This window comes from Cervus canadensis, chromosome 18 (assembly GCF_019320065.1).
Source record: "Cervus canadensis isolate Bull #8, Minnesota chromosome 18, ASM1932006v1, whole genome shotgun sequence".
In the NCBI taxonomy this organism is placed as follows: Eukaryota; Metazoa; Chordata; class Mammalia; order Artiodactyla; family Cervidae; genus Cervus; species Cervus canadensis.
Window position 1 is genome coordinate 14,837,589 of NC_057403.1, and position 13,725 is coordinate 14,851,313.

The following is a 13,725-nucleotide window of genomic DNA, read 5'->3' on the forward strand; positions in this document are numbered from 1 at the left end:
ATAGAGGATCCTGCTGTGATTTATGTTGGAGAGTGTTTTGCCTATGTTCTCCTCTAGGAGTTTTATAGTTTCTGGTCTTACATTTAGATCTTTAATCCATTTTGAGTTTATTTTTGTGTATGGTGTTAGAAAGTGTTCTAGTTTCATTCTTTTACAAGTGGTTGACCAGTTTTCCCAGCACCACTTGTTAAAGAGGTTGTCTTTTTTCCATTGTATATCCTTGCCTCCTTTGTCAAAGATAAGGGGTCCATAGGTTCGTGGATTTATCTCTGGGCTTTCTATTCTGTTCCACTGGTCTATATTTCTGTCTTTGTGCCAGTACCATACTGTCTTGATGACTGTGGCTTTGTAGTAGAGCCTGAAGTCAGGCAGGTTGATTCCTCCAGTTCCATTCTTCTTTCTCAAGATTACTTTGGCTATTCGAGGTTTTTTGCATTATCATACAAATTGTGAAATTATTTGTTCTAGTTCTGTGAAAAATACCATTGGTAGCTTGATAGGGATTGCATTGAATCTATAGATTGCTTTGGGTAGAATAGCCATTTTGACAATATTTATTCTTACAATCCATGTTTCTCCATCTGTTTGTGTCCTGTTTGATTTCTTTCATCAGTGTTTTATAGTTTACCAAAAATTTAGAAAAGAGCTAACACCTATCTTACTCAAACTCTTCCAGAAAATTGCAGAAGAAGGTAAACTTCCAAACTCATTCTATGAGGCCACCATCACCCTAATTCCAAAACCAGACAAAGATGCCACAAAAAAGGAAAACTACAGGCCAATATCACTGATGAACATAGATGCAAAAATCCTTAACAGAATTCTAGCAAACAGAATCCAACAACATATTAAAAAAATCATACAGCATGACCAAGTGGGCTTTATCCCAGGAATGCAAGGATTAATATCCGCAAATCAATCAATGTAATACACTACATTAACAAATTGAAAGATAAAATCCATATGATTATCTCAATAGATGCAGAGAAAGCCTTTGACAAAATTCAACACTCATTTATGATTAAAACTCTCCAGAAAGCAGGAGTAGAAGGAACATACCTCAACATAATTAAAGCTATATATGACAAACCCACAGCAAGCATTACCCTCAATGGTGAAAAATTGAAAGCATTTCCCCTGAAATCAGGAACAAGACAAGGGTGCCCACTCTCACCACTACTATTCAGCATAGTGTTGGAAGTTTTGGCCACAGCAATCAGAGCAGAAAAAGAAGTAAAAGGAATCCAGATAGGAAAAGAAGAAGTGAAACTCTCGCTGTTTGCAGATGACATGATCCTCTACATAGAAAACCCTAAAGACTCTACCAGAAAATTACTAGAGCTAATCAATGAATATAGTAAAGTTGCAGGATATAAAATTAACACACAGAAATCCCTTGCATTCCTATACACTAACAATGAAAAAACAGAGAAATTAAGGAAACAATACCATTCACCATTTCAACAAAAAGAATAAAATACTTAGGAGTACATCTACCTAAAGAAACAAAAGACCTATACATAGAAAACCATCTGGCTTTTGAAGGGCATCCTCCTGGGTTGAGCTTCCCTGGGGAATCAGAAAGTAAAGAATCCGCCTGCAGTGCAGGAGACTGGTATTCGATCCCTGGGTGGAGAAGATGCCCTGGAGAAGGAAACGGAAACCCACTCCAGTATCCTTGCCTGGAGAATCCCATGGACAGAGGAGCCTGGCAGGCTACAGTCCACAGGGTCAAAAAGAGTCGCACATGACTTAGCGACTAAACCACAGCTACAACAAAGTGGGAGCAATTTGCTGGCGGTGGTGGTAGGTGCTGAGCCTTGATTCCGGGCGTGGTTCTCCCAAAGTTGATGAGGAAGCTCTGCTTGGGTGACGGACAGGCTGGGGGTTGTCATTTAGGTAGAATGAGAGAAATGGGGAGAGGGGAAAGAAAAAGATAACTGGGGCTCCTTCATGGAGTGGACCTCGATTAACCGCTGCAGGTCTTGGAAAAAGAACAAAGCAGAGAATGAAAGCAAGTTCTCCTGCGAGAGAGAAAGAGTCAGAAGTCTCCAACCAGCAGTTTGGGGAGAGCTGCAGTTTACCTTAAAATCCTGGGTTTCAGCCCCAAATGATCTGGGCGGGAGAGAGAGACAGCCGTGAGCACTGGCTTAGTTCTCTGCCCGAGATTTGGGCTCGAATAGCCTGGATGAAAACCAAGACTCCTAGTTGCCAGTCCATTGGGGGCTAGAAACTAGAAACATGGTTCTCCTGGCTCTAGTCCCCAGTAAAAAGGAAAAAAAAAAAAAGCATTTCTCCAGTAGACAAAAACTAAAAATATAGTAAAAGTGCATCACTGGAGACACAGCACACTTGTGCAGGAGCACACAGAGGAAACAGTTTGTTTAGTTAAGACAGAAGCCATACAGAGTTCACACCCAAGAGGAAGGCTGTGGGCGTCCTCCCAAAGGAGGAGGAGCCCCGTAAAGAGACTGTTAAATCAGTTCTAATGAGATGGATGAAACTGGAGCCCATTATACAGAGTGAAGTAAGCCAAAAAGATAAACACCAATACAGTATACAATATATATACAATTTGCATATATATGGAATTTAGAAAGATGGTAGCGATAACCCTATATGCAAGACAGAAAAAGAGACAGAGATGTATGGAACAGACTTTTGGACTCTATGGGAGAAGGCGAGGGTGGGATGATCTGAAGAATAGCATTGAAACATGCATATTATCAACTGTGAAACAGATCACCAGTCCAGGTCTGATGCATGAGCCAAGTGCTCAGGGCTGGTGTACTGCGATGACCCAGAAGGATGGGATGGGGAGGGAGGTGGGAGGGGGAACACATGTAAATCCATGGATGATTCATATCAATGTGCGGCAAAAACCACTACAATATTGTCAAGTAATTAGCCTCCAACTAATAAAAATAAATGAAGAAATAAATAAATAAATAAATAAAGAGACTGTTAAATCGTCTATACAGGGCAGTTCTTTTCATCTTTGTTTGCCTTTGGCTAATTACCTGACCTGCCCTAGGACCCTCCCTGACAGGTGTGTGCAGCTTTTTTCCTAGATGGATTCCAGCACACAGGCCTGTGAGGGCCTGGACATCACCCATTATGAGAGGGCACCCCCTCCTTTTTCTCCCTCAAGGAGACTCTCTGCACATGTGTGGTGCCCTAAAGATAGAAAATATGTGACCGCTTGATCTTTTACACACACAGGGTTTAACCCCTTTCCGTCTCTGCCATGATTGCTATAGTAACATGTCCACAGCAGGCAAAGTCTAGCTATTTACCCTGTTCCTGTCATTTCCATCTCCAAGTGCAAACAGAAGTCTAGTTGTAAATATATAGCCTAGACCTCACCTGCCTCATTCCTCAGGAAATGTAAACCGAAGGCTAGCTGTAGATATAGTTCTTTCTTCTGTTCATCTATGCTTCATGTGTCTTCTTTGCAGGCTCCTGACAGAGAACCTAGGAGGATAGAGGACAAGATTATCTGCCCCAAGAGCAATAAAGGTTAAATGCTTCAACAATATGATGAGGGCTTCCCAGGAGGCTTAGACGTAAAGAATCTGCCTGCAGTGCAGGAGTTCCCAGTTCGATCTCTGGGTCAGGAAGATCTCCTGGAGAAGGGAATTGCAACCCACACCAGTATTCTCACCTGGGTAACCCCATGGACAGAGGAGCCTGGCAGGCTCCTACTGTATAGCACAGGGAACTATAATCAATATCTTGTGATAAACTGTCATTGAAAAGAATATATCAATATATATGTATATCTGAGTCACTTTGCAGTACAGAAGAGATTATCTCAACGCTGTAAATCAACTATACTTCAATAAAATGAAAAGAAAATAGGCGGCGCGGGTCGAAGGCGGGACAGGAAGGCCCGGGCCGCGCCGCAGCTTCTCCCGGCGCAGGGAGCGGGCTCGGGCCGCGGTCCCCCTTGGGGGTGCCCCCCCACCCCAGGCCGCTTCAGAGGACGCGTGTCGGGCCGCTGTCGTCTCACCCAAGTCATAGCCCCTCCCCCAGCCCGGGCTCCCTGGCCTCTGGCTCCATTATCCCGCGGCCCACCCCTCGCGCCGGCCCGCGGCCCCGGCCAGCCCCTCTCACCCCTCCGTCTCCCTGGGCGGCGAGTGCTTCGGCGCCCCAGCAGAAGACACTTGTCAGCGCGTCCTCACCCTGTCATCTCCTCTTTCCGCCTAGCTCGGCCCCGGCCGAGGGACTCCGGCCGCCTGCAGCCCATTGTACGCGGGCCCAGCCCCGCGCTGACCGCCGGCTTGGCCCTGCCTACCCCCGCCCCGCACCTCGGCGCGTCTCCCCTGGCAACGCGCGGCGCCCCGGGATGCAGCCCGCAGGCCGGGCGGCCGTCAGGGAGGCGGCAGGCCGTGACGTGCTGGCCGCCGACCTGCGCTGCAGCTTCTTCGCCTCGCCTCGGCCCTACGGAGCTACAAGCGCGACTCCGTCCTGCGGCCCTTCCCCGCGTCCTATGCCCGCCACGACTGCAAGGACTTCAAGGCCCTGCTTGCAGATGCCAGCAAGTTACCTAACCTGAAAGAACTTCTCCAGTCTTCAGGAGAAAAAGACCCATGGGCCTGGGACCTGATGAGCTGGATTTTATCCTCAAAGGTCCTGACAATCCACAGTGCAGGGAAATCAGAGTTTGAAAAGATCCAAAAGCTGACTGGTACCCCTCACACGCCTGTCCCCGTGCCGGACTTCCTGTTTGAAGTCGAGTACTCCGACCCAGCCAACGCCAAATTTTATGAGACCAAAGGAGAACGCGACCTCATCTACGCCTTCCACGGGAGCCGCCTAGAAAACTTCCATTCCATCATCCACAATGGCCTGCACTGCCACCTGAACAAGATATCCTTGTTTGGAGAAGGGACCCACCTCACCAGTGACCTGAGCCTGGCCCTCATTTATAGCCCCCATGGCCACGGGTGGCAGCACAGTCTCCTTGGCCCCATCCTTAGCTGCGTGGCCATGTGCGAGGTCATTGACCATCCAGACGTCAAGTGCCAAACGAAGAAGAAGGATTCCAAGGAGATAGATCGCAGGAGAGCGAGAATCAAGCACAGTGAAGGGGGTGATGTCCCTCCAAAGTACTTTGTGGTCACCAATAACCAGCTCTTGCGTGTGAAGTACCTGCTGGTGTATTCGCAGAAGCAGCCCAACAGGGCTTCCAGCCAGCTCTCCTGGGTCTCCAGCCATTGGTTTACGGTCATGATCACCCTGTATCTGCTGCTGCTGCTCACAGTGAGTGTCATCAACTCCTCAGCTTTCCAACACTTTTGGAATCGTGCGAAGAGATAATCTTTCTGGGCCTGGTGTGGGGGCCACCTCGATCCCGTGCCTTATGATAACTCGTTCTGTACCTCCTGTGCCCCTCATCCAGCCAGGTCGAGCCTGGGGGCCACTTGGGGACCACAGAACAATTTTCATATGCCATAAATGTATCAATTGCCTTTGACGATGCTCTCCGCCACTCTTGTCGACGGAGGGCACTGGCCCCTCTTAGCTTTTGGGGGAGGTTTCCTGTCTGTTCCTTCCTAAACAGTCTGAGGGAGTTGGCTTTTTTGCCAGGGCCAAAGGAGAGAGTCCTGCTGCATTTGAAAACAACGTGTCCAGGCTGTCTGTGGGGTGTTTACAATTGCTTCTGGTGGACATCGGCCCTTCTCTAACGCCTTCTTGGAAGGCAGAAAATGTGTAGTGGGGACTATAAATCACTAGGCAGTTGCCTTGTTTTGACTTGAGACACCCAAGAGGAACAGTCCTGTTTCTCATAAAACTCGGTGGGATCATTTTGAATTCCATCAGCCTTTGTATGCGAGTGCAAAACACTCTTCACAGTTTTCTCACATCAACAAATAGTCCTCTGCTACAGCTGTAACCCCTCCACCCAACCGTGGATGAGAAAGGAAGCAGTCAGAGACCTGATAAAAACGATGAGCAACTCCAGTCGTCTTTTTCTAAAAATTACCAATTGCTGATTACAGCCTAAATGGAACCAAATGTTTGTTTTCTGATTTTTTTTTTAAATAACTGTTTGACAATTTGTTTTTGTGAGCTAAAAGGCGAAATTTCTAAACCTAGAGCCCCATTTGGCCGGTGACCACAGCCTCTTTCCTGGCCATGCTTTAGAGAAAAAGGATTTGAGCTGCAGGCCTGCCTCCTGCTCTCGTTCTCACGAAGCTGCCTTGATCGTGGCCCGTCAGCCGCAAGTGCCACACTGCAGGCCTTCTGGGGGTGGCCGGCCTTTGAAGCAGAGGCTGGCCTCAGTGTGCTGCAGGTGTGTGGGGGCCACGCCTCCCTCCCGGGGCCCGCAGGTCTCTGGGACTCGGCCTGAGCTTTAAATGCGCAGGAAGAGCCTCGGACTGCTCCGAGAGCACTTGTTCTACCTGCCCTACTCTCTGCCCCTCCTTCCCGCCAGGCCCAGCCGTCATGGAGCCCTGAACATGGGGGGAGATTTCTGTAAAGAAGATGGAAAGTCATTTTTCTATAATTTGTGAAGTTGTGAAAAGGCCACTATCATGGTTTCTACATTGAATATTGGAACATTTCAGAAATAATAAAGATATTTTTCTAATTAAAAAAAAAAAGGAAGAAAGAAAATAGCTCAAGTTGAAGCAGCCAATAAGTGAAAGTCTAAATTTTAAAAAATAAGACATCTAAAATAGTCATTAGGGATTTAGTAGTAAGCAGCACTCCCCTCTTTCACAACAGCAGGACATTTGGAATCCAGCCCACATATCTTATATTGAAAAAAATTCCACATTGGTTTTTAAAAAAATCTGACTTTTTAAACAACTGTAATATAATAGAAGAAAACATACAGAGTTTAAAATAATGTAAGGACAGAGATTTAAGCCATGAGAATGGCATGTCCGATATCACATTGTATAGAATTTTCTTGTTGTTTAGTCATTCAGTCATGTCTGACTCTTTTGTGGCCCCATGGACTGTAACCTGCCAGGTTCCTCTGTCCATGGGGTTTCCCAGGCAAGAATACTGGAGTGGGTTGCCATTTCCTCCTTTAAGGGATCTTCCTATACCAGGGGTCAAACCCACGTCTCCTGCATTGGCAGGCAGATTCTTTACCACTGATCCACCTGGGATGCCCAGTAGACAACCCCAACTGACAGGCACTCTCTTCCAGTTATGATTCATGAGAGAGTCACTCAGGTCCACCTCTGCTGCTTTCTCCCCACCCTCTCATCTTTCCAACATAATTTCCCATGTTTTTAATTCATCTCACGGTGACCGCAGTAACTGTCAGAGGTATGCTCACATTCCTCTTTTATTTCCTTTATCATCCAACACTTACCCTGTGTTTCCAAGTGAGTGTCCTGATCATCACCCTTTCCCTAACTTCCCTGCCCTCTGGCCTCTATCTCTGGAATACTAACACCTTTTCATTTTCATGTACATTTTATGTGTCTGAAATTATTACTCAATTCTATAACCATCACTGAGTTTGGGTGCTTTGTATTTACATTATATGTGAATATCTTAAATTGATGTTAAGTTCACTGTGACCTGTGATTCACAGTTGATAACCTGCCCCACCCCCGCCCCTGCCCCCAGCCCAGTCTTCAGCATGTTAGTCCTTGCATCTGTGCCTCCTCCTCCTGCCTATTTTCTGTCTCAGATGGAAACACTTCTTCCTCTCACTCTCTCTCTGTTGCCTTCTGCCCCCTCCCCCTTGCATCCTGTTTTTGACATGAATTCATCACTGTGCCTTGGACCAGTGGATTTCATTTGGAACCAATGGTTGCATTTGGAAACCAATCCAAATCCCTAAGCCAGGCTAGCCCTGACAGAATGGAAATTAAAACACAGGGGAGTTGAGAGAAAACCATGTGACCTGGGGAGGGGATGAAAAAATTCCCAGCCATTATCGGCAAAGATTCTTCCATTATGAGGGGACCCTCTCGGGAACACATGCACACACACCATGCGTTTTCTCCATTATCTTGTAAAAGGAAGGAGTCTAGAAGTAAATGTAGTTTTTTCGTGTTTGTTAATATTCTTATTTTTTGGACTTTCCTGGTGGCACAGTGGATGAGAAACCACCAGCTAATGCAGGGCATATAGGTTTGATTCCTGGTCTGGGAAGATCCCACATGCCACGGAACAACTAAGCCTGTACTCCACAATTACTGAGCCTGCGCTCCACAATAAGAGAAGCCACTGCAAGAAGCAAGCACACCAAAGCAAAGAGTAGACCCCTCACCACAACCAGAGAGAAAGCCCACGTGCAGAAATTAAAACCTAGTGTGGCCATTATTTAACAGTTTTTTAAAAATCAAATGTTTTGTAAAATTTGCCAGTTAAACTATCTTTTCTGTGTTGAGAGATTTCTTATCACTGATTTAACCTCCTTGTTTGTTATCCGTATTATTTATTTTATCCTGATTTTGTCTTGATATGTTGGATGTTTCTAAAAATTTGGTCTGTTTCTTCTAGGTTACCCAATTTGTTGGCATATAGTTTTTCATAGTAGTTTCTTATAAAACTGTGTATATTTAAAGTACCATTTATAATATCTCCTCCTTTATGATTTTATTTATTTGAGTGTTCTACTTTTTAATTTTTTAAAAAAATATTTATTTTAATTGGAGGCTAATTACTTTACAGTATTGTAGTGGTTTCTGCCATACATTGACATGAATCAGCCATAGGGGTATTGCTTTGCAATGTTGTGTTAGTTTCTGCTATATAAAGAAGTGAATCAGCTTTGTTGTTGTTTAGTTGCTCAGTTGTGTCTGACTCTGTTCCACCCCATGAACTGTAGCCCTCCAGGCTGTTCCGTCCATGGGATTCTCCAGGCAAAAATACTGGAGTGGGTTGTTATTTCCTATCCCAAGGAGTCTTCCCAACCCAGGGATCAAACTGGCATCTCCTGCATTGGCAGGTGGATCCTTTACTGCTGAGCCACATGGGAAGGAAGCCCAGTGAATGCTCTATGTATTCATATGTCCCCTCCCTCTTGGGCCTCCCTCCCACCCCATCCCCCATCGCAACCCTCTAGGGTACCACAGAGCTACAAGCTGAGGTTCCTGTGCTCTGAGCAGGTTCTTATTAGCTATCTGTTTTGCACATGTAGTGTATACATGTCAATCCTAATCCCCCAGTTTGTTCAACCCTCTCCTTCCCTCACTATGTCCACATGTCAGTGAGCTATCACCTCACAGCAGTCAGAATGGTCACTATTGGAAAATCTACAAACAATAGATGCTTGAGAGGATGTGGAGAGAAGGGAACTCTACTGCACTGTTGGTGGGAAAGTAAACTGACACAGCCACTATGGAGAACAGGATGGACATTCCTTAACAAACTAGGAATGAAACTACCATATGACCCGGCAATCCACTGCTGGGCATAAACCCTGAGAAACTCAAAGTCAAATCAAACCAAATCACAAAGATACATGTACCCGGATGTTCATTGCAGCCCTGTTTACAACAGGCGAGACATGGAAGCAACCTAGATGTCTACAGACAGATGAATGGGTAAAGAAGATGTGGTACATATATGCAATGAAGTATTACTCAGCCATAAAAAGGAATGCATGTGAGTTACTTGTAGTGAGGTAAATAAACCTAGAGTCTGTTATACAGAGTGAAGAAACTCAGAAAGAGAAAAACAGATATTGTATATCATACATATGCATGGAATCTAAAAAAATAGGACTGATGAACCTATTTGTAGGGAAGGACTGGAGATGCAGATGTAGAGAACAGATTGTGGACACAGGTGAGGGAGGAGAGGGTGGGACAAACTGAGAAAGTAGCATTGACATTTATACAGAATAATGTGCAAAACAGATAGCTCGTGGGAAGCCACTGTATAACACGGGGAGCTCAGTCTGGAGCTCCGTGATGACCTAGAGGGATGGGGATATATATATATAATTATGACTGAGCCTCCTTGTTGTAGGCAGAAACCAACACAACATTATAAAGCAATTATCCTCCAACTAGAAAAATTGTAAAAATTTTAAAAATAAAATATTATTAAATTTTGGGGGGGAAAAAAGGAAAAACAGATGGCCTCCCAAGTGCCTGGAGGGAGGGAGGACTAATCTTCGTTCTGAATCAGAAACGAGAGACTGTGTTTTCAATCCTTTGGGACGTAGAATGTCTCCCCATTACACTGCTCTGCAGGGCTAGGCTGACTCAGTGAACATGAGTTAAGGTCAGGGGGCTTCTGTCCATGTTACTATAAGGTCCAAGTTGAGCATTATGGTTGAGGGTAAGCATTCAAAGGGTCAGGAAGCTATGATTAGGATCTTGGCCCCACGAACGCCTCTCTGCCCTTCATCAAGTCATATACTTCTCTGGACCTGTGTTTCCTTCTTGGTCAAATGCTGCTGATGAACCTTTGAGCCATGTCATTAGGAAAACAAAATGGTGCAGTTGCTATGGATAAAGTATGGTGGTTCCTCCAAAAAATCAAAACTGAAATTACCATCATGGTTGGGCAATACCACTTCTGAGCGTACACCCAAAAGAACTGAACATGAGGTCACAGGAGACATTTGCACACCCATGTTTGTAGCAGCATTGTTCACAAGAGCTGAAAGATGAAAGCAACCCAAATGGCCATCCAAGAGAAATGGATGAACAGAAAGTGATCTGTGCCTACAGAGGAATATTATTCAGGAATAAAACGACAGGAAATTCTGACCCATGCTATAACAGGGACAATACCCTTGTGGACAAGAAACTTGAAGACAATATGCTAAATGATAAAAAGCCAGTCTCCAAAAGACAAATACTGTATGATTCCACTTCCATGAAGTACCTCATATAGTTAAATTTACAGAGACAGAAATAGAACGGTGGTTTACTAGGGCCTGGGTGAGAGGAAAAATAGGGCGTCATTGTTAAGTGAGAACCTGGTTTCAGTTTTACAAGACAAAAAGAGTTCTGCAAATTGGTGTCACAGCTAGTAAATTTACCAAAAATTGCTGAACGGTTCATTTAAAAATGGTGACGATGGCAAATTTATGTGCATTTTACCACAATTTAAAACAAAAATGATGACAGTGATAAACAGAGGAGCCAGCTTCACAGAGTTGCTGATTGTAGAAAACTCCAAGGTAACTTAACATGAAACATCACTGAGTCATCCTCAGCAGAATGCTCAGCTCCTAGAGGAGGCAACAGCAGACACGGAGGGCAGACAGGAGACAGGAGACTGAAGGCAGTGGTACCCGTATCACAAACTCTATGTGAGGGTCATCTGAGTGTTGAATGAGCATCAGTCTAAAACTGGTCTAAGAGCCTTTGGACACAGATCCAATCTCTCCCAGCCCCTTCTCTTCTCACACAAACACAACAACTCCCAGCTCCTTCTACTTTCATCTGGAAAACAGGTCTATCCACCCTCAGGCTGGAGCTGGGCTGAGTCCCCCTACACTCAGGATTGCACAAGGCTCTTTGGGAGGATGTGAACTCAGCGCCCAGTCTCCTAAGGAAGAGGGTGATCCGAGACTTACTGGATCCTTGGAGCAGAGCCTGGAGCACTGGGGCAGTCAGGAAGCCTGAGGTTAAGTCACGCAGGGCAGGAGCTGATGTGTGTCCAAAAACCAAAGAGGGAAGTCCCTGAGCACAGAAGACAACCCTTAGCCCCTGGGTAGTTGGGGTGGGGAGGAGGCTGGGAGGACCGGAAGCTTATGCAAAGTTCCTCTCAGCTCTTAACACTTCTGTGGTTACTATCAAGGGATTTTCAAAGATGTTTTTAACTGGGGTAACATACAAATAACATCTCCCTCATTGCACAGTCGGTAAAGAACCTGCCTGCAATGCAGGAGGCCAGGTTCGATTCCTGGGTTGGGAAGATCCACTGGAGAAGGGGTAGGCTACCTACTCTAGTATTCTCACCTGGAGAATCCCATACACAGAGGAGCTGGCAGGATAAAGTCCATGGGACCGCAAGAGTCGGACATGACTTAGCGACTAAACCACCACCAATGTACAAATAACAGGAAATTGACAATTTTAACCATCTTTAAGTAATCAGTTCAGTTGTGTCATAACCAAAAGCAGAGTCTGGCTGCTGGCTCCTCAAAAGCCATTAAGGAGGCCAGGTTGGTGGAAGGAAAGTTTGCTTTATTTTGGATGCCAGCAATTGGGGGGGGGGGTATACTACTGTCAAAGGTCAACTCCCCTGCCCACCCCAACAAGCAGACAGTAACAGCTTTAATGGGTTTCTCTGGTAGCTCAACTGGTAAAGATTCCACCTGAAGTGCAGGAGATTCCACTTAGATTTCTGGGTCAGGTAGATCGCCTGGAGAAGGAATAGGCTACCCACTCCAATATCCTTGGGTTTCCCTGGTGGTTCAAACAGTGAAGAATCTGCCTGCAATGCAGAAGCCCTGGGTTCAAACCCTAGATTGGGAGATTCCCTGGAGGAGGGCATGGCAATGACCTGCAGTATGGACAGAGGTGCCTGGTGGGCTACAGTCCATGGGTTTGAAAAGAGTCAGAAATGACTGAGCACATCACAAAAGCTTTTATACACTCAGAGAGGGGGATACATTCAGAAACAGCACAGTTCACTCCGACAGTCATCTTGAAAGTGGTCATCAGTGAGCTGACCAGCGTTGTCTTGATTTTTTTAGGTACAGTTAATCTTCAGTAACAACGTCAGCTTGTCCGCATTTCCTTGAGGCAAGTTCTCAGAATTGGGGCAGCTGTTGTCATGGCTACACTCTGGTCATCAGTTAGTTAACTTCTTACAGCTGGTGGAAATGTCTGTCTCTACATGCTCTCACAATATTGTCTGTAGCCCTTGAGAAGGAACTAAAGGTCCGTGACTATGCTTAGTCACCATATTATTATTATTGTTTGTTCCCCTTTAACTGTTTTGCTTTGTTTCTGCATGTTCTCACTTCTTGGATTAAACTTATTCTTTGGCTAAGCTTTTACCACAGGCAGAAGGCAGGTAGAGGACATGGAGGTCAACGACCTTCCCCAGTTCGATGTTAAGTACATTCACATTTTGTGTAACCAAACTCCAGGATTCGTTTCCTCTGGCAAAACAGAAACTCTGTACACATTCAACAACAATTCCCCCTTTCTCCTTTCCCAGTTGCTGGTAATCACCATTCTACTTTCTCCCTGTGAATCTGACCACTCTGACCACTTCATTTCAGTGGAATCATCTAATATTTGTCTTCTCTTGTCAGCCTTACTTTATTTTGTATTATGTCCACTAGGTGTATCCATGTTGTAGCATGTATTATATTCTCTTCTTTTTAAATGCTGAATATACTCTGTTATTGGTACCTACCACATTGGCTTAACCATGCTTTGGTCAATAGGCACTTGGGTTGCTTTCATGTCTTAATTACTGTGAATAATGGTGCTATGAACACAAGTGTACACGTCTCTCCCCAAGTGTGGTTTCAACTCCTCTGGGTTTATCCTCAGAGGTAGAATTGCAGGATCATATGTGTCTAAGATATTTTATATTATGTGATGGAGAAAATGTTAACATACTGAGATATGGGGAAGTCAGTTTGGCTTATCTGTGGTGTAGCCAGAAATTTGTGTAAACAAAGATAGCCTGTCAGACCCTCAAAGCACATCTGCTTTACCTTTGAGGTAAAGAAAATCTGTTTTGAAATATTAAAAGAAGCAAGTGAAAAACAAAAAATAACACACAAGGAGATTCCCATAAGGATAATAACGTCAGTAATAAAATGAT

At 45.0% G+C, this 13,725-nt stretch overlaps 3 protein-coding genes across 5 annotated transcripts in view; 1 reads left to right on the forward strand and 2 right to left on the reverse strand.

Moving 5' to 3' along the window:
- LOC122420188 (cationic amino acid transporter 3-like) overlaps positions 1-3,463 on the reverse strand; it is a 183,137-nt gene extending 179,674 nt beyond the window's left edge. The window contains 1 exon segment of the mRNA XM_043435037.1: positions 3,367-3,463. The gene's annotated coding sequence lies outside the window, so the exon portion shown is untranslated.
- LOC122420173 (cationic amino acid transporter 3-like) overlaps positions 1-11,538 on the reverse strand; it is a 73,739-nt gene extending 62,201 nt beyond the window's left edge. For 2 of the 3 annotated variants that reach the window (XM_043435011.1, XM_043435008.1), the window contains exon 1: positions 2,085-2,252. The gene's annotated coding sequence lies outside the window, so the exon portion shown is untranslated. Of the gene's footprint in view, positions 1-2,084; positions 2,253-3,366; positions 3,475-11,512 lie in introns of those variants that run through there. The other variant, XM_043435007.1, reaches the window with a different exon arrangement.
- On the forward strand, positions 4,213-6,453 carry LOC122420205 (protein mono-ADP-ribosyltransferase PARP16-like). Its single transcript, XM_043435088.1, is given in 2 exon segments — positions 4,213-4,429; positions 4,432-6,453. Coding segments are annotated over 2 exon segments (972 nt in total). The 5' UTR covers positions 4,213-4,348; the 3' UTR covers positions 5,323-6,453.
- Positions 11,539-13,725: the final 2,187 nt, after the last annotated feature.